The 26,674-nt window shown below is 40.6% G+C and overlaps 1 protein-coding gene across 4 annotated transcripts in view; it reads right to left on the bottom strand.

The window, feature by feature from the left end:
- Nucleotides 1–26,674, bottom strand: part of REPS2 (RALBP1 associated Eps domain containing 2) — a gene marked incomplete at its 5' end in the record, with an annotated part of 221,628 nt that overhangs the window by 37,144 nt on the left and 157,810 nt on the right. For all 4 annotated transcript variants that reach the window (XM_080794989.1, XM_080794991.1, XM_080794990.1 and 1 more), the window contains one exon: nt 20,099–20,160. In XM_080794989.1, coding sequence (XP_080651115.1) covers nt 20,099–20,160 — 62 coding nt within the window. The remainder of the gene's footprint in view (nt 1–20,098; nt 20,161–26,674) is intronic.

The following is a 26,674-nucleotide window of genomic DNA, read 5'->3' as shown; positions in this document are numbered from 1 at the left end:
AGCCAGTTAAAGATCTTCTATCATCTGGCTCCAATTTGCCTCTGCTTCATAACTACATTAGTTTGCCCATATGGATCCCACTCCAGGCACATAAGTATTACCTGAATCTTCAAACAGACCAGAAATTCCTTCTCAAGTTAATTCTGTTTGTTCTAGACCTTCTAAGCCTAGTGGTTCCCAAATATAGCTGCACAGGAGAATTATCCAGGGAATTTTTATAAATTACAGACTTTTGGATACTATTCCAGACTTCTCTAATTAGAATCTCCTAGGGGTGGAGCATTAGAAACTTCTATTTTAACAAGTTCCCTGGGTAATTTTTACATAGCCAGTCCAGACCAACTGGGAACCATCGATGGCTCAGACTCTTCCTTTAAGAGATGAGAAAACCAAGTCTCCAAGGTCCTGCTCTGAAAAAGGCCACAGGTGCTGCACTAAAAACTAACTAGGCTTCTTAACTGTTTTCATGTCCATTTACCATGGAGGGAATAGGGGTGTCTGCCATATGGTTTTATAAAATTTTTGAAGCTGGGCAAAATCTTCAGAAGTAAGATTTTTTTTTAAAGAAATTTGCAGGGTGCCTGGCTGGCACAGGAGTGGGGCGTGCAACTCTTGATTTCAGGGTTGTAAGTTCAAGTCCCATATTTGGTGTAGAGATTACTTTAAAAAAAACAAAATCTTGGGGCACATGGGTGGCTCGGGTGGTTAAGCATCTGCCTTCGGCTCAGGTCACAATCCCAGGGTCCTGGAATTGAGCCCTGCATCAGGCTCCCTGCTCAGAGGGGAGCCTGTTTCTCCCTCTCCCTCTACTGCTCCCCCTGCCTGTGCTCTCTTGCTCTGTCAAATAAGTAAATAAAATCTTCTAAAAAAATAAAATCTTAAAAGTAAATAAATAAATAAACATCAAATGTGCAACAAAAAAAGAATCAGTGCAGAGGGGAAAATCGAGGAAGGTGGTCAAGACATACAAACTTCCATTTATAAGATAAATAAGTAGTAGAGACATAGCGCACAGCATGGCGACCATAGATAACCCTGGGGCATAATATAGAGGGAAGTTATTAAGAGAGTAAACCCTAAGAGTTCTCATGACAAAAAGAAAACTTTTTCTTCTTTTTTTTTTTTTTTGGAGAGGGAAGGGGAGGGGCAAAGGGAGATGGAGAGAGAGAATCCCAAGCAGGCTCCACACCCAGCCCAGAACCCAACATGGGGTTTGATCTCATGACCCTGAGGTCATGACCTGAGCGGAAATCAAGAGTCAAATGCTCAACTGACAGAGCCACCCAGGGGCCCCTGCTTCCTTTTTATTTTATCTATATGAGAAGATGGATGTTAGCGGAACCTATTGTGGTCATCTTTCACAATATACATAAATCAAACCATCATGCTCTGTACCTTAAACTTACAAAGAGAGGTATATTATTTCTCAATAAAACTGGGGAAAAAAGATCAAATCTCTTTTTTAAAGGCAGTCTAGGGGTGCCTGGGTGGCTCAATCAGTTAAGCATCCAACTCTTGATTTCCACTCAGATCATGATCTCAGGGTCATGGGGTCGAGCCCCATGTCAGGCTCTGCGCTCGGGAGGGAACCTACTTAAGATTCTCTCTCTCCCTCTTCTTCTCCGTCTGCCTCTGCCCCTCACCCCGCTCATGCACATTCCCCCCCTCAAATAAATAAATCTTTTTTTTTAAGTAAGTAGTCTAATTATAGAACTAATTGCTAAGATGTGGATAATTGGTGAATTTATTTTATAAACTTTTTAATACTCATGCTGACAGATTAGAAAAAGAAACTCAAGTTTCATTTATCACCCAAGAATTCAGGCAGATCCCAAGACTGGGAATCACAAAGGCAACAGTTAAATTCTAGGCAGATGAGCAGATGATTGTGCTATGGCCTCTAGGGAATCTCTAGCATCCCACTGGTATTCTTTTTTTTTTTTTCTAAAATTTTATTTTTTTATTTGACAGACAGAGATCACAAGTAGGTAGAGAGGCAGGCAGAGAGAGAGGAGGAAGCAGGCTCCCTGTCGAGCAGAGAGGCCGATGCGGGGCTCGATCCCAGGACCCTGGGATCATGACCTGAGCTGAAGGCAGAGGCTTTAACCCATTGAGCCACCCAGGCGCCCCCATCCCACTGGTATTCTAAACGTCATTTGGTGCCTACGTTTCACCCGGCCTCCAGCTCTGCTAGGTAAGGGCACATGAGAAAAAGCCGCATGGTCATATCCAGGCGCAGAAGATGCAGAACCAACGCCCTGAAGCACAATGGCCACAGCAAAGCCCATCATGCCACAATCAGTTTCAGAGACAGGGTCCAAAACACTGACTTTCTCTGCAAGAACAATTGCCAAAATCCATGACCCAAGTCACCTATGAGAGACAGAAATGGAGCTGATGTGTAAGCACTTGGAGGGCACGATCTGTGTTTTGCTTCACTGTCCTTTCCCCGGTGCCTAAGCTGAATGGCGGCACACAGCAAGTACTGGAATCAGTGTGTGGAATGAGCTAATAATGTACCTAACACTGTTTTGTCCCACTGGACAAGTCAGGAATTCATCCGACAGTTAACTGGAGCCACAGGGCGCATCAGTTACAGGGCAGAGGCTCTGGAATCTATCCAGGGTTTGTACTTGTTTGGTATACCACCAGGGCATGTGCTAACCTCTCTGGGACACAGTTTCTTCATCTGCACAAGGAGATAATTCACCTAAATCCTAGCATTTGTGAAGATTAAGCAAAACAGCTGTCCGCAGTGCTAAGCACAATAACACAGTAGCCACTCAATAATGGCAGCTACTATCATAATTAAGAGTAAATATACAGGGGCGCCTGGGTGGGGCAGTCAGGTAAGCATTCAACTCTTCGTTTTGGCTCAGGTCATGATCTCAGGGTGCTCAGATCAGGCCCCATGTCGGGCTCCAAGTTTCATGGGGAGTCTGCTTGAGAATTCTCTCTCCCCCTCTTCCTCTGCCCCTCCCCCCGCACACCCTCTCTCTGTCTCTAAAATAAATAAATAAATCTTTAAAGAAAAAAGAGTAAATATTCAATTGGCTTCCCAGGCATAGATTCTGCAACTGCAAAGAACAGCCAGTTCAACACGAAGGACTCTTTCTCTCTTGCTGAAAGATGAAAACCGAGACTGAGAAAGTGCTGACTCCAGTTCAGAGTACGCACAGATCCCAGAAAGCAGGCTATCCACAAACCGAACCTGCGCCACTGGATATTGCTGCTATCAATATTGGAGGGAAGAAGCTTTTAAAAATAAAAGCCCTTTCAGATTTCATGGCTGCCTCAGCACAGACATCTCAGGCAGCTTACACAAAATACCTCTGGTGGCCCCTTAGAGCTGGCCAGTCCAACTCCGGCGACACCCAGGGTAATGCTAACAGAGGAGCTCAGCGACAACTGCGACAGAAGCGGATAATCAGTAATCATAATGGGCAACTAGTCCCAGGATACAGAAGCCACATAGCATAATCTCTTGTGGATTTCTGGAAGCCACTGGATTATGGACAATATCCATGAAACAGACTTACTGTGACAATTAAGGACTATGGGTGCTTTGTTTTGGTCTAAAAGATAAATACTTTGACTATAACTGGGGTTTTGTTCTTCTATTTCCAATTTCTACTAATAGAACAGCAATCTGAGTCAAGTCTGAGCCCCACCCTCTATTCATCACACACCTAAAACCCACATGATAATGCTCTCTGCAGAGTCAACAAAGTAGACTTCATAGCTACGGTGATCTATGACAGGATTCTCCTGAGATTCATGTTTCCCACTGAATAAGGCCAAAGAAAGATGCCATATGCATGCCTCTTGTCATAGCAAACAGACGCTCCCTAAACAGGCAGCCACCACCATCATAATTCAAAGACATCTGGATATGAGGCCTTTAGAAATCTCTTTTGCTGGTCCCCCCGACCCTGACATATACAGGCCTGGTAATAATAGCAAAAGTATATAGAAATTTCAAAGTGCCTCAAAGTCCTAGCCCTAGCCTCACTCGGTATTTTACTACACTTACAATTTTCAGTTCTATTCCCAGTTCTGTTGTTCTATATTAATGATGGAAATATTTGAATAACATGTTTTCTAACTAGTGATAGCTGATAATTAGACTGTGATTAATGTCAGCTTTTGAGTTGACACAGCCCTTCCTGCTTGAGCTATGTCCATCACGAGAAGGTGGCTTCTAAAAATTTCCATTAGAAATAGGTGGCTACAGAGGGAACTACAAAAATTACTTAAGTTAGGAGCCAGTCACAAAACAAATCCAGTATTGATGAGGATTTAAGAACTGGAGCAGGAGGGCTGCCTGGGTGGCTCAGTGGGTAAAGGCCTCTGCCTTCAGCTCAGGTCATGATCCCAGGGTCCTGGGATCGAGCCCCGCATCGGGCTCTCTGCTCTGCAGAGAACCTGCTTCCTCCTCTCTCTCTGCCTGCCTCTCGGCCTACTTGTGATCTCTGTCTGTCAAATAAATAAATAAAATCTTAAAAAAAAAAAAAGAACTGGAGCAGGAGCACTGCTGAAAGACTATAAATCAGTACATACACTTTATAAAACTGTTTGGCAGTACCTACTGAGGCTGAACCAATGCCTATCCTATGACCCAACAATCCTACTGCAGGCATGCACCCAAGAGAAATGAAAACATCCATCCACTCAACAACTTGAACATGAGCATGCAGAGCAACAGGATTCATAATTGCCAAACTCCAAAAACTACCCAAATGTCCAATAGTGGAAAACAGTGATCTTTGTGCATACAATGGAATACTATACAGCAATGACCTACAATTATACACAATAATATGGATGAATCACACAATATCATGTAAGCAAAAGAAGCCAGACACAAGAGGATACACTGCATGGTTCCACTTAAATATAAGGTAGAAAACAGGTAAAACTGATCTACGCTGTTAGAAGTCAGAATAGTGGTAACCCTAAGAAGGGATAGGAACTGGAAAACAGCATAAGACGGACTTTCTGGGGGTGTTAGTAATATTTTGTTTCATTTTGAGTGCTGATTATACACGTGTTCAGCTTGTGAAAATTCATTCAGTTGCACACTCAATGTGCACTTTTCAATATGCATGTTACACTTCGATAAGAAGTTAAATAAATTCAGTAGAGCCGATTTCCTGTAACGTCCTTAAAGTGCCACCTAGTGGCACAAGTTAAATGTAAACAAGAGGGAAGTTTGATCTCTAGCGACTTATAAAAATACTGTCCCATTTCTAAGAGCACATTCTGGGACTGGGCTGCAACAGTGCCCTAGACCAAAAACACACAAACAAATCAAAAGTTCCCTTGTGCCACAGAGAAGCCCTGATAGAAGGATTCCGCAGCAAGGAAACTGTCTACTACAGAGCACACCAGCACCAACAAGCTGATGAAACACATCACCTCCCAAGCCCACCTGCCATCAGCCATCGTGGGGCTGCTTCACACAGACATCAGGGAAGGCTACAGAATGAGGCTTTTTCTTTTTCCAGAGGGAATGTTTACCAACACACCAGGAAGTGATACGTACAGAATTTGCTGAACAGAACAAGGCATTCAAGAGGAGTTGGGAAGAAAGAAATCCTTCACCCTATTTCTCCTGGATGGGTTTCTTTCCCTCTTTCTCACCTTAAAGGCAAGGCCTTAGTCTGGTTTCTTGTGATTTTGCCTAAGAAACACAAAGCTAGGAAGGCCTGCCCACAGCAAGCTTTTGAAGCTGTCAAATGAATAAAGAATATTCACTCAAGGTTTTGCTAGTGGACTGTGAAAGACAGAGCATCTTGATCAGATAAAGGTCCTCAATGCAAAGCTGAAACTATAAATAGAGGTATCATGATCCTTGAGTTAGGAGATGGTGGGTTAAAAGGCTGATGAGGAGGCTTACCCGTCTTTCCGTGGATTCTCCTCCTTCATGTTTGCATTATTTACACGAAAATGCAAAGAAGTGGATTTGGAGCTACAGGCTGGAGTTTGCTGACCCCTGACGTAGGCAGAGGCCTAGCCCATGTAAGGTCACAAAGTCGGGAAAGAATGCCATTCTACTACAAGTGGTTTAGTAAGCCAGTCCAGCACTCATTCTGGGCTTAGGACCGGCCACTAATTTCTGGTTATCCGGAGTCCGCTGCTCCACGTTTGCCAGCTAGAACCTGCTTCTGTTTTGCTGGGCCTGGAGTGATAATAATTCTAACAGCTACTTTGCACTGAGGCCTGACTATATGCAAGGCACCATTCTAAGTGCTTTATGGATACTAACTCATTTAATCATTATAACAACCCTATAAAAATAGACACTACCATTAACCCCACTTTATACGTGATGAAACTGAGACACAGAGGGAATAAATAACTTGGCCAAAGATACACACAGCCAGCAAGAGGAAGAGATAAAATTTGAACCCCGAGCTCATGTTCTTAACTATTCTGTCAAGGTGCCTCCCTGGGTCTGACTCCTAGCTGTCCTCCATTGTCCTTTCCCATGAACACCACAGCACATTTGGACACCCTTCCCGTCCTGCCCCACTTCCATACTTGCTCCTTCCCTGACACACAGGAGTACTTCTTGGTTTTTGTCACTGTGTGGTGAGGGGGACAGAGAAGAGAAATAAGGATTCCACTGTTTAGGAACCTAGGAATCAACCATAACTGACGGAGGTAAAGACGGAGGGCAAAGACGGAGGTAGCTGGTCAGTTATCGGAAACACGGCATCCAGATACTGCTTACCACCCTGGACAACATAGTATGAGAAAATGGATTAAAGTCAGATACGTATGCACACCAGGGGACACTATCAAATGGATGGTGTTAGGCAGGAGCATACCACAACCTCTGTGCCATCATAGTTCTTGGCAAAGTATGGACCAGCTGTAAGCATACGCCATCAACGGGATGAACTTATGGCAACTTCCAGAGGAATGATGCCAGCAAAGTCAGCTTTACACAATAATACCATGAACGTAGTACAGTAAGAGCGGGAAACTAGGAAAGGACACAAGTTACTAGTAGTGGAATAAAGCTAATTCATTAAGAGGTTTCATAACATAAAGTGTATCCTTGATAAAGACCATTGTCAACAACTGAGTTAACAACTCAACTGTGAACTCAGTTGTTAAGGAGAGAGAGGTTAAGGGGCACCTGGCTGGCCCAGTGAGAAGAGCATGCAGCTCTCGATTTCAGGATCATTGAGTTCAAGTTCATGCTGGGTGCAGAAATTACCAAAAGAAACTAATTCTGGGACATGGTTGGATCGCATAGCATAATAGAAGGAATTGGCACTCTGAGGCTAGATACCCAGGATTAGAATCGTGGCATTAATTCTTACTTGCTGTGGGTGACCTTGAGGAAATTCCTGAAGTTTCTGTGCCTTGGTTTACTTATCTGCAAAACGAGAATAATAATAGGACCTATCCTATATGGTCATTACGAAGATTAAGTGGTATTCATTAAGCACTTAAAAGACCATCTGACATATAAGCACTATATATAACTATTTATTATGCAAAATTTCTGCCTTTTTGTTTCCTTTTTGCTACACCAAATATGGTCCACTGACCAAAGTGTGAAGGCTATTTTTAGCCAAGATAAATGCAAGTCTGTACTGAGAAAAGCACTTCAGGGGGCGCCTGGGTGGCTCAGTGGGTTAAGCGTCTGCCTTCGGCTCGGGTCATGATCTCGGGGTCCTGGGATTGAGCCCCACATTGGGCTCTCTGCTCAGTGGGGAGCCTGCTTCCCCCTCTCCCTCTGCCTGCCTCTCCGCCTACTTGTGATCTTTCTCTCTCTTTGTCAAATAAATAAATAAATTCTTTAAAAAAAAAAACAAGAAAAGCACTTCAGCATTTTCGCTTAATGTGTGGAAACACCTTTTGTTTAGAAAATTATTGGTGGGCACAAAGACTGGGAAATTCTTGCTAACTTTTGCTTAGGAAATCTATAGTTTATTTTTGTGCTGTGCAATGAGTGATTCCTCTCTAAATGTTTATCATTAAATTTCTAGCACCTCCTCAGAAACCTTTCCCAGCTCTCCTCTTTACAAGAGCTAGCTAGCTCTGTCACTCATTAGCTGAGAGGCTCCAAGGAACTCACTTTCACTTTCCGAACCTCAACTTGACCCACTGTAAAATAATATGCAAGGACAGATGTGAGAGCATGAGCACAAAAAGTGTTAAAATTTAAAAAGATTCAGACACACTCAGAAGCCAGCTCAACATCCCTGCAGGGCCAAATCACAAAGTGGTTGGCCGGGCTGAGGGTTCAAAAGCAGGCAGAGAGGCAGCTGAGAGCACATACACCGCAGAGTAACACGTATTTAAATGCCCCAGATGAGGCAGGGGACCTGAAGCCAGAAGCTAAATGTGGTACTTCACTACCTGTAAAGCTGCAAAACCAGGAGCAAGCCTGGGAAGGTGCTCAGGATTGGCCACTTAGGGAAGGAAACCAAAGCAGATAGAGCACTGCAGCCGGGTCTTGGGTTAAGCCACCATCTGGTGTCATCTGCACCATCTCTGACATGGGCACCAGACAGAAGGGCCGAATGTCAAGTATAAGAACTAGCCCTACACAGGCAGCCCATGGGTGCAGGGCTACAGGGTGTGCTTGGCAGACACAGCATGAACTGCTGGACAGGGAGGAGCTCCAAGAACTGAGAATAAAATTTAAACTCCAATTCAAAATAAGACTGCTATACAAATTTCCAGAAGCATGAAGAAAAAACTCAATACTAACAAGAACACCAGAGAGAAAGAGAGAGAGAGAGAGAAGATGAATTTACTTCTGATAAAAAGGAAAATTGAAATTGACTTCAAAATAATTAAGTTTAAATCCTCTCCCAGTTGAAAGTAGAAAATGTATCCTTTAAAAAAAAAAGAGACAAGTATGAAACAGAAATTGGGAAAAGTGAAACAAGAACAGATTGATAGAAACAAGAATGGACTATAAAACCTGGAATCATACACAGCTACACAAAAGAATGATTAATTTGGAAGATGAAGGTTTCATCAGGGCTGGGAGAGATCACAGCATAAAAAGATTGAAAGAGCCATCACTAGAAATAAAAGGTGTATTGACAGACACAGAAACATAGCTAATTGGACTTTGAAAAGAAAACAGAGTAAGTAGAGAATCAAAACCTGCAGAGATATGACTAAGAATGTTCCAAATTAGAAGACATGGTTTTCCAGATGGAAAATGCACACCAAGCATCATCTGGAGTAAATAAATTTAAATCTATGCTTAGACACATCGCAATGAAATTAAAATAGAACATCAAAAATAACATTTTAAAAGCTACCCTAAAGAAAAAATAGTCGATCCAAAGGAACCAAAAAGAGAATTCTCAGCAACAACAATAAACACCAGAAGACAAGGAGATAGTACATTCACAACGCCAAAGGGAAATAACCTTCTATCTGGAATTCTGCACGATGCAAAATTACCATTTAGGAGAAAGGGCAGTAAGAGTTTACTATCCAGACAACATGGATGGAAAAAAAACTGGTAGATGGGGAAAAAAAGAGAAAAATCACTACACGACAGATTTCAGTAAACAGTGTATTTGAACCTCGTAATTGCCGTAGTTATCCTAACTATATGATTATGCGATCTGACATATAAGTTCTGAGAGCATGGTGTCTAAAAGTAGCTTCCTAAGAGTAAATTTATTCTGATGCAGCTTTGAGTGACTTTTTTTTTAAGATTTTATTTATTTATTTGACAGAGAGAGAGAGATCACAAGTAGGCAGAGAGGCAGGCAGAGAGAGAGGGGGGAAGCAGGCCCCCTGGTGAGCAGAGAGCCTGATGCGGGGCTCGATCCCAGGACCCCGGGATCACGACCTGAGCCGAAGGCAGAGGCCTTAACCCACTGAGCCACCCAGGTGCCCCATGAGTGACTTTTTAAAATTCTAACTGTCTTATCAGAGAGCATTTTTCCCCTTTTTCCTAAACGTTAATTGGAAAAGGAACTCTTTTAAAGGAAAAACTACATAATTTTTCCACCAAAAAGAGCTATCTAAACTATTACCAATTACTTAGCAGTTTACCTCCAAATGCCTGACAGCAGACACTTGACATTTTGGACTGAAATATTTGGAGACCTTTGCGGAGACCCCAAATCACATACATACCATTCATATAATCTCCCCGAAAGAGAGAATGTACTTATAACAAACAAGTTATAAGATAACATAGGTAAGTTATAAATGAATTAAGTGGCCCCTTGAGACCCCTAAAAAGAGTTAGTGGAAATTCACGGAGGAGTTAAAAACCTCAAAAGCCCACTGGAAAGGGAACACAGGCTAATAATGCTGAGAAAGGAATTCAAAATCCGACCACGGCAAAGGGGCCAATCACTGTGTTCCACAGACGTTCCAGATTACCCTGAGAAGGCAGAACACCTTACTGCCAAAGGTCTACTAAATATTTTTATGTGGTACAATCAGGAAACATTTCCGTATTCAGCTGTTATCCTTCTTTTCCACTACTTTCCATATCACCATTTTAATAGATGTCTGATACCCTATTAGGCAGATAGACAATACCCTTAACCAGGGGCACCTTCTTGGACATCTGTCTGTATTGATTTTATTTTTATTAATAATACTAAAATAATATGTCATCATAAAACTTTCCTTTCTTTTCAACAGTTCTTTGGACACATTCTACAGCATTTGCTGATAGCTGGCCAAACTACACATGCTCTTTGAAACAGCAGGGATTCATCCTTAAACTTCCCTCCACTATTACAATGCCAGTATTTCCTCACTATATCTCTGTCTTCTCCCTGAACTTACCACTACGGCACTTTTCTCTGCCTTTTTAATTTCTCATTCAATGCCAACTGTTTGAGAACAGCTTTCAAGTTCCTTTAATAAATCCTTATGTGAGAGGACTCAGAACTCTCAAGATTCAATCAGCAGAGGCTGGTCTAAACCATACCTGTCTTCATGTTACACAAACCTGGAGCTCGGAGGAGCAATGTGAGTCATCTATGAGCCAATCCTACACCTAGGGAATGCACAGGAAAAAGTACTGCCAAAACCAACACAGGGGGAAAAATCATATACAAAATAGACTTATTCTACTGCAATATCTGACCTTGATAAATGCAAAACAACATTATGTACAGGGAGAGAGAAATTTATCAGAATCTGATTTCAGTTTAAAATAGAGCCTTTTATTTTTAATCAGAGGATACAAAAACCAATTTTTAGTTTCAATGATTTTGCTATTGTTTTCCTACTCACTGTACTCATTCATCTCAAGGCACTTTCTAATTTCATTTGTAATTTCTTCTTTGACCCACTAGTTTTTAAAGAGTATGCTGCCTAATTTCCACATGTTAGTGAATCTTCCTGCGTTATATCCATTATGGATTTGTAGTGTCATTCCACTGTGGTCACTTTGTAGAATTTCAATCTTTTTAAACTTATTGAGACTTGTTTTGTGGCCTAACATGTGGTCTGACCTGTCAATGTTCCATGTGCACAAGAGAAGACTTGAGTGTTCTACGGATGTCGCCCAGGTCTAGGGGATTTAGAGTGTTCTATTCATTCACATCTTCTATTTCCTTACTGCTCTCCTGTCCAGTTGTTCGATCCATTACTAAAAGTGAGTTATTGTAGAACTGTCTGCTACTTCAATTCTATTGGTTTTTACTTCATACATCGTGAAGCTCTGTTGATAGGTGTGTATATTTTTATAAATTTTTACCATCTTAATGGAATAACCCTTTTATCAATATATAATGCCCTTCTTTGTCTTGTAACAACTTTTGTCTTTAAGTCTATTTAGTCTGATGTGACTAAAGCTACCCGGGCTCTCTTTTGGTTACTATTTGTGTGAAATATCTTTTTCCATGCTTCCATTTTCAACCTATTTTTAACACTGGAACAAAAGGGAGTCTCTTGTAGACAAGCATATAGTTGGATTATTTTTTAAATCCATCTGTTTCTGTCAGTTCATTGAAGATATTTATCCATTTAAAGTAATTACATATAAGGAAAGATTTACTTCTGCCATTTGCTCTTTGTTTTCTATGTCTTATACTTGTTCAGTTCCTCAGTCTTCCCATCACTTCTCTTTTTGATTAACAGATTTTTTTCTAGTATACCATTTTTGTTACCTTCTCATTTTCATATTCTTTATATTTTTTAGGTTTTTTTTCTTAGTAGTTACTCTAAGGATTGGTTAACATCTTAACTTTATAACAATCAAATTTGAATTAATACCAACTTAGTGTCAAGAGTATACAAAAACCCTACTCCTTTATAGCCCTGCTGCCCTTTATATTATTATTGTCACAAATTATATCCTCACATATGTGTGCTCATTAATATAGATTTGTGATTATTATAAGTATTTTCCTTTTAGGTCATATAGAAAAGAGAAGAGTCACAAATCAACACTATTGGCTTTGAGATTGACCAACGTGGCTACCTTCACCATTTTTCATGGCTTCAAGCTACTGCCTAGTGTCCCTTCATTTCAGTCTAGAGAACTCCCTTTAGTATTTGTTATGGGGCAGGTCTACCAGTGACAAACTCCTTGAGTATTTGCTTATTGGGAAATGTCTGTCTCCAGTGATACTGTCTGTCGGGGTATAAAGTGTATCCCCAGGCCACCTGTTGCCACCAGATCAGGGTTAGGAGAACCCTTTGGTCTCTGCTAAAACCACGTTTGCCAGCTAGGAAAGTGCCACCCCAGGCTGTCTGCTGCCACCAGGTGAGGGACAAGAGACCAACTCCCAGACTGCCCTCTGATGACACTAGAGGGAGAGACATCCGTAGTATTTGGCTGGGGTAGGACGGGTATTGTCAAAAAGGCTTCTGTCTAACTTGTCTACCCTTTTCCCAGTCCTCTGGCTAGAGAGTAGACTTTTGTCAAGGGCTTTTTTTTTGGTCTATATCTGTTGGCAGTTCCAGGTTGCAGGCTCCTCCAGCACTCAGTCCAGGATATATGGGAGTTTTGGGTTTTTTTTTTCCAACTCAAGGAATTCACTGCCATGCCATTACTCAAGTCCTAAGGACTTAGCCAGTCCACTTTCCTGTTTACATCTTTCAGAGTCCTCTTTCTGTTTATTACATCCAGGGCTTTTGGTTGTACTTAGCAGTGGGGGGAAACAGGGAGAAATTAGTCTAAATCATCTTGTCCTCAATTGTGTTTTATGATGTTTCAACTATATTTGCAAGAGAATTTTTCTTGGACAGAGGAATACAACACAGAATCAGAGACCTTAGGTAGTAGGAGGATCTATCTAATCTTGACATTTTATAGAAGAGGCAGTAGGCCCCTGGGGGTAAAAATACATTATATGTTTATTAAAATAAAAAAAATTAAAAAATTAAAAAAAAAGAAGAGGCAGTAGGTCTGTGAGACTAATCTCCTTACTTCCCACAAAGCTACAGAGTAGTAGAGCTAAGAACAAGAGCACAGACACTTTCATATCGTGCTCTGCAGCTTTCAGTAGTATGTTCTTTCATCATCACTGTTGAAGACAGATCCTGGGCCTGGATCTTCTTTCCTTAATTACAGAAATACTCATTAACATACTGTTATTTTCAGCTAATCTACAGCATGCGCTGTAAGACAGAACAGGGTAACACTCTGGAGGAAAGCGAAGGTGGCATCATAGGTGATAGGTTTGTAAATTCTCTTCAGAATAATTACAAAGTTTCAAATACACAGAAAAATACCTTTTGACATACATACTGATGAATGAAAATTAGGATGTTGTACATAGCTTTGAAAGTTCAAAAATATGCCTTATCTACACAGCCAATATATTAAGGTGATTCGATGACTAATGTACATGAGATCATCTGCATATATTATAGCAAAAGATCTCATAATATCTGATGTATGCCCACTGAGTTTTAATTTGATCAAGAGAAAAGCCATGAAATGTAAAAAGCGGTGACATTTCCATATTGTTTATACTTAAAGAATGTTTTCTTAGGGCGCCTGGGTGGCTCAGTGGGTTAAAGCCTCTGCCTTCGGCTCAGGTCATGATCCCAGGGTTCTGGGATCGAGCCCCACATCGGGCTCTCTGCTCAGCAGGGAGCCTGCTTCCCCCTCTCTCTCTGCCTGCCTCTCTGCCCATTTGTGATCTCTGTCTGTCAAATAAATAAATAAAATATTTTTTAAAAAAAAGAATGTTTTCTTATAGATATTTAAAGTTGCCAGTGAGATAGTTCTTCATTTTACTCTACTAAAATGATTTAATATGTGTTTAAAATGGATTGGGTATGCATGTTAAACTTTAATCAATTTACATTTTAAAAATCTATTAACCCTGTGAGAAACTTACACAATCACCAGTAATGGCCCCCCACAAAGACCAAGAGAAAAAGAACAAGTATGTATGAGCTCTAAACTCTTAATGTCTCCCAGGAGAATTTATGATTTTGTATCGCCAACTACACATTAACTTACCGAAAGAATACCTGAAATGACAGGATATTAATTTATAAGAACATTTTCTAGGAAAGCATAGTGTCAAGTATTTTATAAGTAGTTCAGGGCCTACAAACTGCCATTTGAGTTGAAGTGAGCCTGTCATCCCTTCCAAACGACAAGAGGGTAGGATCTTATTTAAAAAGCTGTGTCTAAGAAATTTGGCTTTGAAATGAACAGCAAGCCCAGGATGTTCCTACTGGGTTCAGTAGTGCCTCAGGAACCTCATTCTAGCCAGATAACAAAGTTAGATGAAAGACTCGCTGAGTTGCTGAAACAAGTAATACCTTATATATTAATTTGTTTAAAAAGGAAATTTAAAAATTTTAAATTTAAAATTTTAATTTAAAAAAGGATTAATTTTTTTAAAAAAGGAAAGAAAGACTTGCTCCATGGACTATGATATCCTCTCAAGGTCATCTTGGGTTCCTGGCTCATCCTTCAAAATAGTACATACAGGACTATGTATGTATGTACATACACTGTGTGTATGTACCACAGTGGCTAGTCCTTCCAGGAAGACCATCCCATCAAGCCCTCTAACCCTGCTGGAGCCAGCCATCCCAAGAAGACTGAGACTCCCAAGACCATTCATCAGGATTAGGGTTCTCGTCCCCACAGCATATGGGTATGTCCCCTCACCTGACTTTATGCCTCCCACCCTCACCGACTCAACAAAGACTTCTCTGCGCACTTAAAGAACTCAGGGCATGGGGCACCTGGGTGGATCAGTCGTTAAGCGCCTGCCTTCGGCTGAGGTCATGATCCCAGGGTCCTGGGATCAAGCCCTGCATTGGGCTCCCTGCTCAGTGGGGAGCCTGCTTCTCTCTCTTCCTCTGCCCCCTCCCCCTGCCTGTGTTCTGTCTCTCCCCTCTCCCTCTCAAATAAAAAAAATCTTAAAAAAAAAAAAAAACTCAGGGCATACCATTAACAAATCCCGTAGGTTCTCAACTTCATCTCTGAACTTTCCTTCTCTTGCCTTAATTCAGTGTTACTCAATCCCAGATACACTTCAGAATCATGTGGGGAGCTTCTTAAAACTCCCAATGTCTGGGCCTCCCACCACACCAAAATCTCTGGGGGTGGGACCCACACCTCAGTAGGTTTAAAGCTCCCCCCAGATGATTCCTGCAGGTACAACGTGAGTACCAATGGGCTAACTGACGCTCTGTGCTCTCCCGCCGGGGCCTGCTCCCCGGACAGAACTCTCCTATCAAGGGGCCCTTCCTCTCCCAAGGCTCTGGCACCACTGGGCCTCAAGGGGCCTCAAGCGGGCAGGCCACTGGCTCTTCACTGCCACATCCAAACACTAAATCCCTCTCCCCTAAAATCCATCTTTCTAAATTTCAGACAGTGCCTTGAACACATGGGGATCTCTTGCATGCCTGCCTCCTTGCATTTGCTTTTTCTCTACGGTAATGCTCTGAACCCCTCAGCCAACTGAAAAGAAAAATTCTCTTGTTTAAAACTCATTTCACTGGTCACCTTAGCCCTTCCATGAAGCCCTCTTGGTCTAAGCTTAAAAGTACTGATCAAATGCTTCCTCCACAGTACTTTCATCCTACAGTGCTATTTTAGTACACACTGCGCTGCCAGTGAGAAGCACTTGCTGTTATAAGGTAACCAATTAGTGGAATAAATAGGAAAATCCTGAGCACATTAGTCTACAGGGAGCCCCAATCATCAAATGTGGTGCTAATGTAAAACTGAAAAAATTATCCTTTGTACCAAAAAACTTTTTAAAATAAAGATTATCGCCATAAGAAATTTGGCATGAGATCAATGCTATTAAAGAGATTTAATTATTGGAGAAGCAAACAGGCCCTTAGAGAACTGACATACAGGACGAGCACCAGCTCTGCAGATGGCATTTTCCTCAGTTTATACGCATACCAACAGTGAGCTACTAGGTTAACTCTCATGTTAACACTGCTCCATATAAAACAGTTAACTCTAACTGTTTTTTAGTCATTTGTGTTATAAATTAGTCTTTTTTAAAAAATTAATAAATAAATGTGTCACTTCTCCGGAGCTGAGCCAAAATACCATGCCCTGGTCCCTAGCCTGTCCTCAGGAAAACAAGGAACATAAACCATTTGATTCTTTATATATTCACTTGGTCCCTCTTGATTTTCCCTACCGTATGAAAAATAAAAAGATCTGCTTCTTTGAATTTATTCCTTTTCCTAACTCCAGGGCCCCATCTGTATAATTTACTCCAGATGTTCGTAACATACTAGTGCTTAGTATTAAGGGCCAGCTAAACTGCATTTTATGCTGAACACCTATACTTCATCTCTCTCACTTGATAAAAGTAGAGATATACTTCCAGCGTATGTAGAAATGAGCTCTGTATACCTTTGTGGACACATCTGCAAATGTACAAGTGCTTTTCTCTTACATACTTAAAACCTCGAAGGACATTTTTTAAATAGTTGTTCCTTTTTAGGGAACAGAATGTTTTCTTGTTTATTATAATCTAGTCTTAACCATTTATCCATTTATCAAATTAAATAATATGAAAATTTTAAATCCAGGGGTACCTGGGTGGCTCAGTCAGTTAAGTGTCTGCCTTTGGCTCAGGTCATGATTCCCAGGATTCTGGGACTGAGATCTGCATCAGGCTCCCTGCTCAGTGGGGAGTCTGCCTTTCCCTCCATGCTTGAGCTCTCTCTCTCTCTCTCAAATAAATAAATAAAATATTTTTTTAAAAAAGGAAAATTTAAATCCAAAGCCTTTTTATCTTAATCTCTTCTCACAGCTACTGACAAATTTAAGATTTAAATTATACCAAGCTTCCTTGTTTCTCCCCTAGGTACTATAGTTTAAGCCTCATTTGGGTGTATATATTTTTTTCCAAAGGCAGATCGATTGCCCATATATAACAAGGAACTCTCAAGAAAATGTTTAACAGAGCAAAAGAAGAACTCAAAGTGCTTAAGTATGCTGTAATAAAGCTTGCTGTGTGAAGTTGTAAAAATGACCTCATGAGAGAGTAAGCCAGAAGGAAAAGAAAAGCAAATTAAAAAAAAAAAAAAAAGAAAACATGACAACTAGAAATCCGAAGCTAACGTGTGGTAAACTTCCTTTTTCAGTTTCAAGTCTTTTAGGGAAAACTACTGGCCTAAGATACAAAAATTTAACTTTAATCACATAAATAGAGAGGAGGTAACAGATGAAAGCAGTTTGGAAACGTTCTTACCAATATTTTAAAGCTGGTGAGAATAACATTCCCTAACCACCAAGCCCTCGGGGGATTGTTAAGTCTTGTATAAAGAAAGAAAGAGGTGAATGGTCATACACACAACGAAATTGCAAGCTTTACCAAAACTGACCAGGTTTCTTTACTGTAGGACTTCAAATCCTTTAATGAGCCCGTACACACTGTGACTCTCCACAAGCGGGTGCTGAGGTGGCAGCCTGCGAATTTGTCTTACCACAGAACCCTGTTCATATCTCCCAGAAGACTGCTTTATCACAAGCGGTTTGAGAAAGACTAGAATACACAGGTGCCCCGCCCACATGGTTAGGCGAGCCCCTCCCAGGGCCATCAGGAATTGGACATGGCACAACGACTAAATACAGTCACCTATTCAGCTCCCAGGATTTCCTCTGTTGAATGTGTGTGTCCCACTTACAGTGGAGGAAAAGAGAGTAAGGGAAGGGAAGTGACGAAGGGGTTTTCTGCTGCATTTCTTACACACCTGTTTCTGTAGTCTGAAATCTCCAAAGTTAGGCAGCTGAGGTGGAGGCTTGGGCTGAGCACTCCGCTCGCCGTTTACATTATGATGGGAAATCTGGCAGACGAAGAAGCAGTCTCATTCATTAACAGTGACTTGAGAATTCCCAGCCCCCCATCAGATCCTCGGTCACTAAGACCCCAAGCAGGCAGGAAGGCCACCTCAAGCAGGTCGGATGAGGACTGCTGATGGCAGCAAGGCATTTCACAAGCAGGAAGTCACTCCTGTTACTCGTACAGGAGAAGATAAGGAGGTTGATCACAAAAGCCCTTTCTGACGGGTCTTCATGCATTCATCCAGGTGGCTCCCAAGCCCCAGTTTAAAACCAGTAGCTAGTAGATGACTGCCTCCGGAATGCCCACAATTTTGTTGTGACAAAGCCCAGGTCTGCTGTTGGTGCCAATCGGGAGTTTGGTCTCATCTAGGTCCTCCACAGGCGGCACGTGGTGAAAGCCTCCGCTGCCAGAGCAGCAGAGCACTGTCTTACTGTGCGCACAGACACTGCAGCTCCAGGCACGGGGAGGGCCGCGACCTTTAGGAGACGGACCTCATCTGGGGAGCTGGCTCTACCTATTTACTAGCCATGTCACCTTGGCTGACTTGTTTAACCCCTGTATGCTTCAATTTCCTCACCTGTAAGAAAATAAAGGATATTAACACCTACTTCATAGGATTTTTGCGGAGATTAAATAATGCATTGAGAGCACTTAGCACAACACCTGGTCTACCGCAGATGTTCAAGAAACAGAGCTAGTAATGTCAATGAGCAGAAGTTATAACCGGGGAGAAGCTTAGGATGGAACTAAAGCTTGCCATTAGATAAACAGCAGGGACTCAATAAATACTTGTTGACGGATTAATCAACAACTTTTAAAGCCAATCCTGGAGTGTTAGAAGAGGGGCGTTCACTGGCTTACCCGTGAGTCAGGAAGAACGGGCTTTTCCTTGCCCCTCAGAGGACAAAAAGCAGTACTGAACCCACTGTCTCTGCGCCTCAAGGCCGAGTGAACGCTAAAGATGATCTAATTCTCTAAAAGAAGGACAAGCAAATGCCCAAAATGGTTTCAGTGACTCAGCAAGTCCTAAGATGTGCCAGATGGAAAAGTATGTTCTGAAGCATCGAGACCAATAAGGTAGAAACTAGGACTGTTAACAGAGAAATTTCCCAACATTTTCTGCTGAAAGTTAGAGGGCCTTTAAAGACAGAAAGTCTCTTCAACAGCAATTAATGAAAGGAAGGCTCTGTAGTGCCCTTTACCACACTCTGCAGATTTGCAGCTTGCTTCTCATTTCCAACTCTACAAGGAGTGTTGATGAATAAGACCATAGTAGCACATATAAATGAGGCAGAATTAATTCACAAGTGAAACAGATTTTGGTGACACATTCTCCCAAGTCCTGCTGTTTCAGCTTATTGTTCCAAAGAAAATACCATCCTAAAGATAAAGAAAGCACTGTAGGCCCAAACCACAGCACGAACACCATGGAGACGACCATTAATTATGGAGAATTAACACAGCTCCTAAAATAGTGATGACAATATACACACCCAAACTGTACATACTATATAGAAAAACCATGTCCCCCACCCCCCCAACTGAAGAGACACCCATTCTTCTTCTTTCTCTATCTGAAAACAACATGCAACCCTTGATGGCCAAAGGGGAACCGGTATGCGTTGGTTTGGTTGCTTATTGAAGAAACTTTCCCTTTTCCACGTGAGGTTTGGGGAATGGACAGATAAGAAGAAATTCAGCTACTCTCTATACTCTCTGTCCAGACATCATCTTGGGAATGTGACCGGCCAGTTCTGTGGCTATCAACCCTTGCAAAGGAAGCACAGTGGTAGGACAACTTTGCTATACCCAACAGTTCACAGAAATCAACTTCTGTTTCCTACCTGTGATGGACAAGGTCTTGGAGGGAGCGCAGGTGGTGGAGGTAACAATCCTGACTTAGTAGCTGAAAAGAAAAACACATACTGTTAAGAATTACCAAAAACACATTGGGTGCTGCACTCAGGGTGGAGTCTGCTTGAGATGGTCTCTCCCCCTCTCCCTTTACCCCTCCCCACCTCTCAAATAAGTAAATATTTTTTTAAAAAAAGAGAGCTACCAAGAACAAAACAAAATACCCTTTCCACTTTTTAACTAGGAATACCAATTGCCCTTAACATTTAACTAGGAATACCAATTGCAGTTAACATGTTTAGGTTATTAAAATCCATCTGAAGGCTTAATTTAAAAAAAAAAGGAGTACATGATATTTCTAATCACTTTTTCATTTTCATCCTACCTACCCCAAATCCAATTATTTATATAGGCTGTTTTGATTAAGACAGTAAAAAACAGTACGGAAAAGATACCCTCTGATCAAAGGACTGGAACCCAGCATGGGAAAGGCAGTCAATCCCTCATTATTCTGATGTTACTTGTTTAGTTTCAAATAATCTAGGCCCTTTGGTTTCTCTAATATGTCTCCCTCTCTCTTGGCCATTACACTACTCATTAGTTCAGCAAGTGGGCTACAGAAACGAAGGGAGCCAGAGTCCCCACAGTCAGCTCTGCTGCCCTGTAAGCTACTGGGTCTGACAACAGCAGGGAGGCTGAAAGAGATGGGACTAAATGATGTTGAAGAACACTTCAAAGATCTCAATTTCCTTTTCTCTCCCTGATCCTTATTAGCAGAAATAAAATCTGTTCCTATATTCATCTGGCCCCATTTAAAGGATATTTTGAACAAAAGTCTCAGTCTAATTTTTTTTAATTTTGTGAGATACAGAGAAAATTTGAATTAAGCCAAAAATGTCTGAGTTGTAACTAAATGAAAATAAACATCTGCTAGTGAATTATAAATAAAGCTCATGATCACGCACAAGAAATAAGTTTATTATCACACACTGGCAAGTTAAACCATATTCTTTACAAACTCCTTAAAAAGCACACCATGCTCTATATAACCATACCTAGTTTACCGGCAATTCTGTAATATGTGTGCTAATATTTGGACAATTTTCTGTGACTTAAAAGTAAGTCATAGCAATGTGCCAAGAACATGAAAGCTTTTGCAAATCACTTTTGAACTGACCTAGCTAGATCAGACGAGCCAGAAGATGGAGTCTGGGGCTTTCCACAAAGGTAACTGAAGAGTAATTTCATAGAGATTTGCATTCTGAGCCAGTGCATGGATCTGGTACAACCATGTGGGCCCATCAGTGATTTCTCTCAATCTGTCTTTCATTAAAATTTATGAAACACATCAGTGGGTCAAAACTCCAGAAGTGGTGAGACCTTAACAGCCTTCGATAACAAAGCATATAGCAGCAGAAAAACAAAAGCCTCAGAAATTATCCATTTCAGGGCCATTCTGTACTCCAAAGGTCCTCAGGATTGGGCCTTTAAATCACCGGTTTCTTTAAAAACAAAATTTTAAAAAAACTATGCATGCTTTTAAAGCAAAGGCCTTGCACCAGAACAAAGTGTGTTTTTAACAAAAGAGGACTTATTGAAAAAAGAGGACTAAGAATTGATAAGCCATTTAATTAACCAAACTTCTGCTTCTAGCAAGAGGGAATAACAAAGATGAGATTTACCCTCCTATTTGAAACAGCCGAAAACAAACACGGTTTTTATATGAAATCACAGTTTTTAGACATGAGACCAAAATGTATAAAACAACAGTTTTCAAGACTAGGAAATCTGGCAACAAAATACAGTGATCCCTGAGAGACAGGAAACCAACCAGTTGAGTCATATGTCTCACTCTCCCTGCCTAGTGTGCTCAGATAGAGGATCTGCCACCAGATGCATGTCTGATTCATTTCATTATTACTATTTTTTTAATTTAAAAAATGCCTTATTTTTGTACAAGATGATATGAGGGTATTTCTGAATATACTTTTGGATAAAATCCTATCACCTATGAATATTCACAGCCATTTGGTTTCTTCTTTTCAGTACCTTTATCTATTTTTGTTTTTTATCTTACTTACCTGGCTAGAAAATCTACTGTAAAGTTGACTTATAATAATCATATGGGCATTGTTATTGTCTCTTGATCTCAAAGGGAAGGCTCTCCTTATTTCAACATTAACAATGATATTTGCTATAGATTAGTATAGAAACCCTTTAAGGGATTATGAAAATTTCCACCTACTATTATTTTGAGATTTTTTTTTTTATAACCTGTTGAGGCATTTTAACCAAAACTGCATGTCCACCCACTGAGATGATAGTATTTGCCCCTTACAATTAGTTAAAATGATAAGTTAAATTATAAATTCTTAAGTATTAAAACACCCTTGCTAACCTAGGATAATTCCAACCTGGTCAGGTTTTTATACCTGCTAGATTTAGTTGGCTAATACCCTGTTTAGGATTTTTGCCAACTATATTCATAAGTGAGACTGATAAGTGGGTTTCCTTTCACATATGGTTATCTGGTAGGTTTGATTCGGCTGGAGAGTGTTCCCCATCTATACTCTGGAACAGGTGGCTGCTGTTGAATGTCAGGTAGAACTTGACAGCAGATGCATCTGGGCCTGGAGTTTTGCTTGAAACAAGATTTTAATGACTTCATTTCTTTAACTATTACAGGATTATTTAGACTTTCTAATTCTTAGGTCAGTTTTGATAAATGATATTTTTCTAGACATTTATTGTCTAAATGTTCATATTTATTGCCATAAAGACATTCCCATGCCCTCCTCTACTCATCTTAATCTCTGTGCACATAACTTTTGTTTTCTACTGCTAATGCTGTTTGTATCATCACTTTAGTTTCCCTTCATTGAGCTAACCTGACATTTTCCCATTTTATTACTCTTTTCAAAAAGCCAACTTTTCTGAGCCTCTGTATTGTCTGCTTGCTTTGTGTTTCATTAATGTCTGTTCATCTCCTTGTATTTTCTCTCTTTGGGCTTATCCTATTCTTTTTGTAGCTTAAATTACTTAACTGATTGCATTTCTTCTTTTCTAATATAAGCATTTAGTATTACAAATGGTCTTCCAAGTGTCACAGGTTTTGGTATGTTCTCATTCAGTTTTAAAGTCTTCCTAGTTTCCATTACAACCTCTTTTACTATCAATATTACCTTTTGTCTGAAGTTCATCTTTTAGAACTTCCTTCATGGATAGTCTGTTAGTACCAGCTTAGTCAGTTTGTGTGACTGAAAAGTCTTTATTTTACCCTCATTCTTCAAAGAGTATTTCACTGGGTATAGATTCTAGATGGACAGTTATTTTCTCACAGCACGTTAAAAATAATATTTTGCTGTCTTCTGGCTTCCATTATTGCTGGCAAGAAGTCATGTGTCTATAGAACCATTGTTTTCTCGTTAAGTAGTCTGTCTTCTTTCTGGTTGCTTTTGGAATCTCTTTGCAGTGTTCTGCGGTACTGAACTTGACACTGAATCTGCCTACTTCTTCATCCTCTTTTTCTTTTATAACCTACTGACCTTCACTAGAGTTTCTGAATCATGTGGCATCCTGTTCACCCTGGGAAATTCTGAGTGATTCTCCAAATATTGTCTTTCTGCCATTTTCTGTTACCTCTCCTTATGGGGTTCTTTGTCTCAACTGTGTTGTGTTCTGGATAATTTTCTAAGATCTACTGTTACATTAACCAATTCCCTCAACTGTGCTTAATGTCCTGTTAATCCAGTCCTCAAGTTTATTTTAATGACTGTTTCCTTTCTAGTTCTATTTGATCTGTTTTCAATTTTTTTTTCATTTTTATAATTTCTTGGCTACTCATTTTTTCTGTCTCCTTTTCTTTAATTTATTAAACATATTTATGTAATAGTCTGTGTCTGATAATCCTACAATCTAAGGGCTTCGTATTTACTACCCTTTTGTTGCTCCTGCTAGCTCTGTCCCCCCTTGTGTTCCGTTTCCTAGAGTGCTTGGCGACCTCTGACTCCAAATGCACATCCCTTGGAACTTCACCTGTAGGAACTGGGCCCTGTGTGCAAAGTGGGTTCCTCCTCTACTGTCTGCCAGAAACCCAAAGGTGCTTATCAACCTGGGATCACTTGAAACTAAAAGCTTCGCTTGATACGTATAGGATTCCCAGTTTCAGCTGTCCTGAATTTTATTAAAAGTCCTATAGCAAGACTTTTGAGTCTAGATAGTAGTTTGAATATTTGCAACTAAACTCACTCTTACCTCATTAACATAATAGTGAAAAAAACTGTTTAAAGTTTCTCGTTTAAATTTGGAACTGGGAAAATAGATGAGTGGCTGATAGCTAACCGAGCAGTAGAGAAAACAGACAATAACCAAGGTGTACCAAAGAAGCCCCCCAGTTCTCAAGAACTGAGGACATCAAAATCCTCTGCAAGTAAGGACGAAGAAAGCAATAAAATGTAGAAATGAAGAAAGCAATAAAATGAAGAAAGCAATAAGAAGTAAAGAAAATGAGCTAATCGTGAATCCTATTTCCTACCCTTCAGAAGGGCATACCTTGACAATACCCTTGAAGATCAGGTTCCAGCTACACCTCATGCAGGTTTGGGCTTCAGGATCCCTGCTCTTGCGGTCCCCTCTGCCTGCAGTATCCATGCCCTAACCCTACTCCACCTGGATAACTCAGAATATAGTAAGTATCCAACAAATATCTCTTTGAACTAACATAAGAACTACAGGACTATGATCCATCCCCATTTGGAAAAAAAAATTAACTGAAGCCCTTTAGGAGCAGTTAGATCCTAAGATTTTTCTCTCACATTCTACACATTTTCATTATGTTTCTCACTCCAGCAAAAGGCTAGAAGTATCCTTCTTCTCCAGGAAGGACACAAGGCCCAGATGAAGGCAAGGGGGCCATACTGAAAACAGGGGGATCTAGTATATGTATACATTCTGGATGGTGAGACTGCCATCCCTCTTCCTCTCTGCTCCCAGACTTTTGTATCCAGAGGTTAAAAGAAGTGCTCCAGGGAAATGGACCAGCCAAGAAGGAAGATATAGATACCAACATCAAGAGATCTCCAACAAAATGACCAAATCAGATCATTCCACTATGAAACCCACAGACGGCAAGTCCTATCCATTTATCCATACAATCCAATCAGTTTTTACACCCTTTCTTAAACAGAAACAGATGATGAAGTATTATCACATATCTACACAAAAATTTCTAAAATAGTACAATAGAAAAAAAAGGTTAATCTCAAAGATACAGATTAGATCCATAATAGGGGGAAATTCTTCAATGTATATTAATATCACAATGATCATTCTGTTTATATTCTAGAACTACTTAAACATTTACTATGTATCAAGGATTGTTTGAGGTACTGTGAAAATATCAGTGAAAAAAAACAACAGGAAAAAAAGCTCTACCCTCATGAAGCTTTATTTTACTTACTAAGAAGATAGCTAATGGGGTGGGAGTAAGGAGTGAAATTTCTCAAAGTTATCAGGGAAATCCTCAGTAAGAGATAAGAGATGTTATTTGCAAACATGAAATACTCAAGATGTTGCTGAAAAAAAAAAAAGAATAGTCAAATAATTAAAAAGAGAACCTGAAAATTAAAAACATGATAGCAGAGGGGTGCCCAGGTGGCTCAGTGGGTTAAGCCACTGTCTTTGGCTCACGGCATGGTTTCAGGGTCGGGATCGAGCCCTGCCACACATTGGGCTCTCTGCTCAGCGGGGAACCTGCTTCCCCCTCTCTCTCTGCCTGCCTCTCTGCCTACTTGTGATCTCTCTCTGTGTCAAATAAATAAAGAAATGAATCTTTAAAAAAAAAACCATGATAGTAGAAAGGGAAAGCTTAATAGAAAGATTCAAAGATAATCTAAGGAGATCTTTTTTAAAGGATTTATTTACTTATCTAGGAGGAAGGGGAGGGGAGAGAGAGAGAGAGAGCATGCACATGTGAGCGCAGAGGGGAGAGGCAGAGGGAGAAGGAGAGTGAGTCCTAAGCAGATGCCATGCTGAGCATAGAGCCCAACGTGGGGCTCAGTCCCACAACCCTGAGATCATGACCTGAGCCAAACCAAGAGTATGCCACCCAGGCACCCAACCTAAGGAGATCTTTAAAAGAGCAGGATAATATCCAAATAAAATTCCACAAAAAGAGAGAAAATAGCAGGAAAAAAAATCACATAGTCTAAGAAAACTACCCAGAAATGAAGACTAGGGCTTTCTAAACTAGAAGAGCCCACTGAGTACCCAGAACAATGGAAGAAAACAGACCCATGGCAAAGCACATATGAAATTTCAAAATACAGGAGTTAGAAGACTCTACAAATTTCCAGCAGGGGATGGAAGAGGAGGGCAGGCCACATCCAAAGGATCAAGAGTCCGGACAGTTTTAAAAACTTTTAATATACCACTGAAAGCTAGAATTCATTGGAGCAATGTCATGAAAATTCTGAAAAAAACTGATTTCCAACCGATGGTTTAATACCCAAATGAGCAGCCAGCTTCACGGTTCAATTAAAGGCATTCTTAGACATTCAGGGGCTTAT

Source organism: Martes martes (genome assembly GCF_963455335.1).
Source record: "Martes martes genome assembly, chromosome: X".
NCBI lineage: Eukaryota > Metazoa > Chordata > Mammalia > Carnivora > Mustelidae > Martes > Martes martes.
Note: the sequence above shows the minus strand (reverse complement) of the source record. Positions and strands in the feature narration are given on the sequence as shown.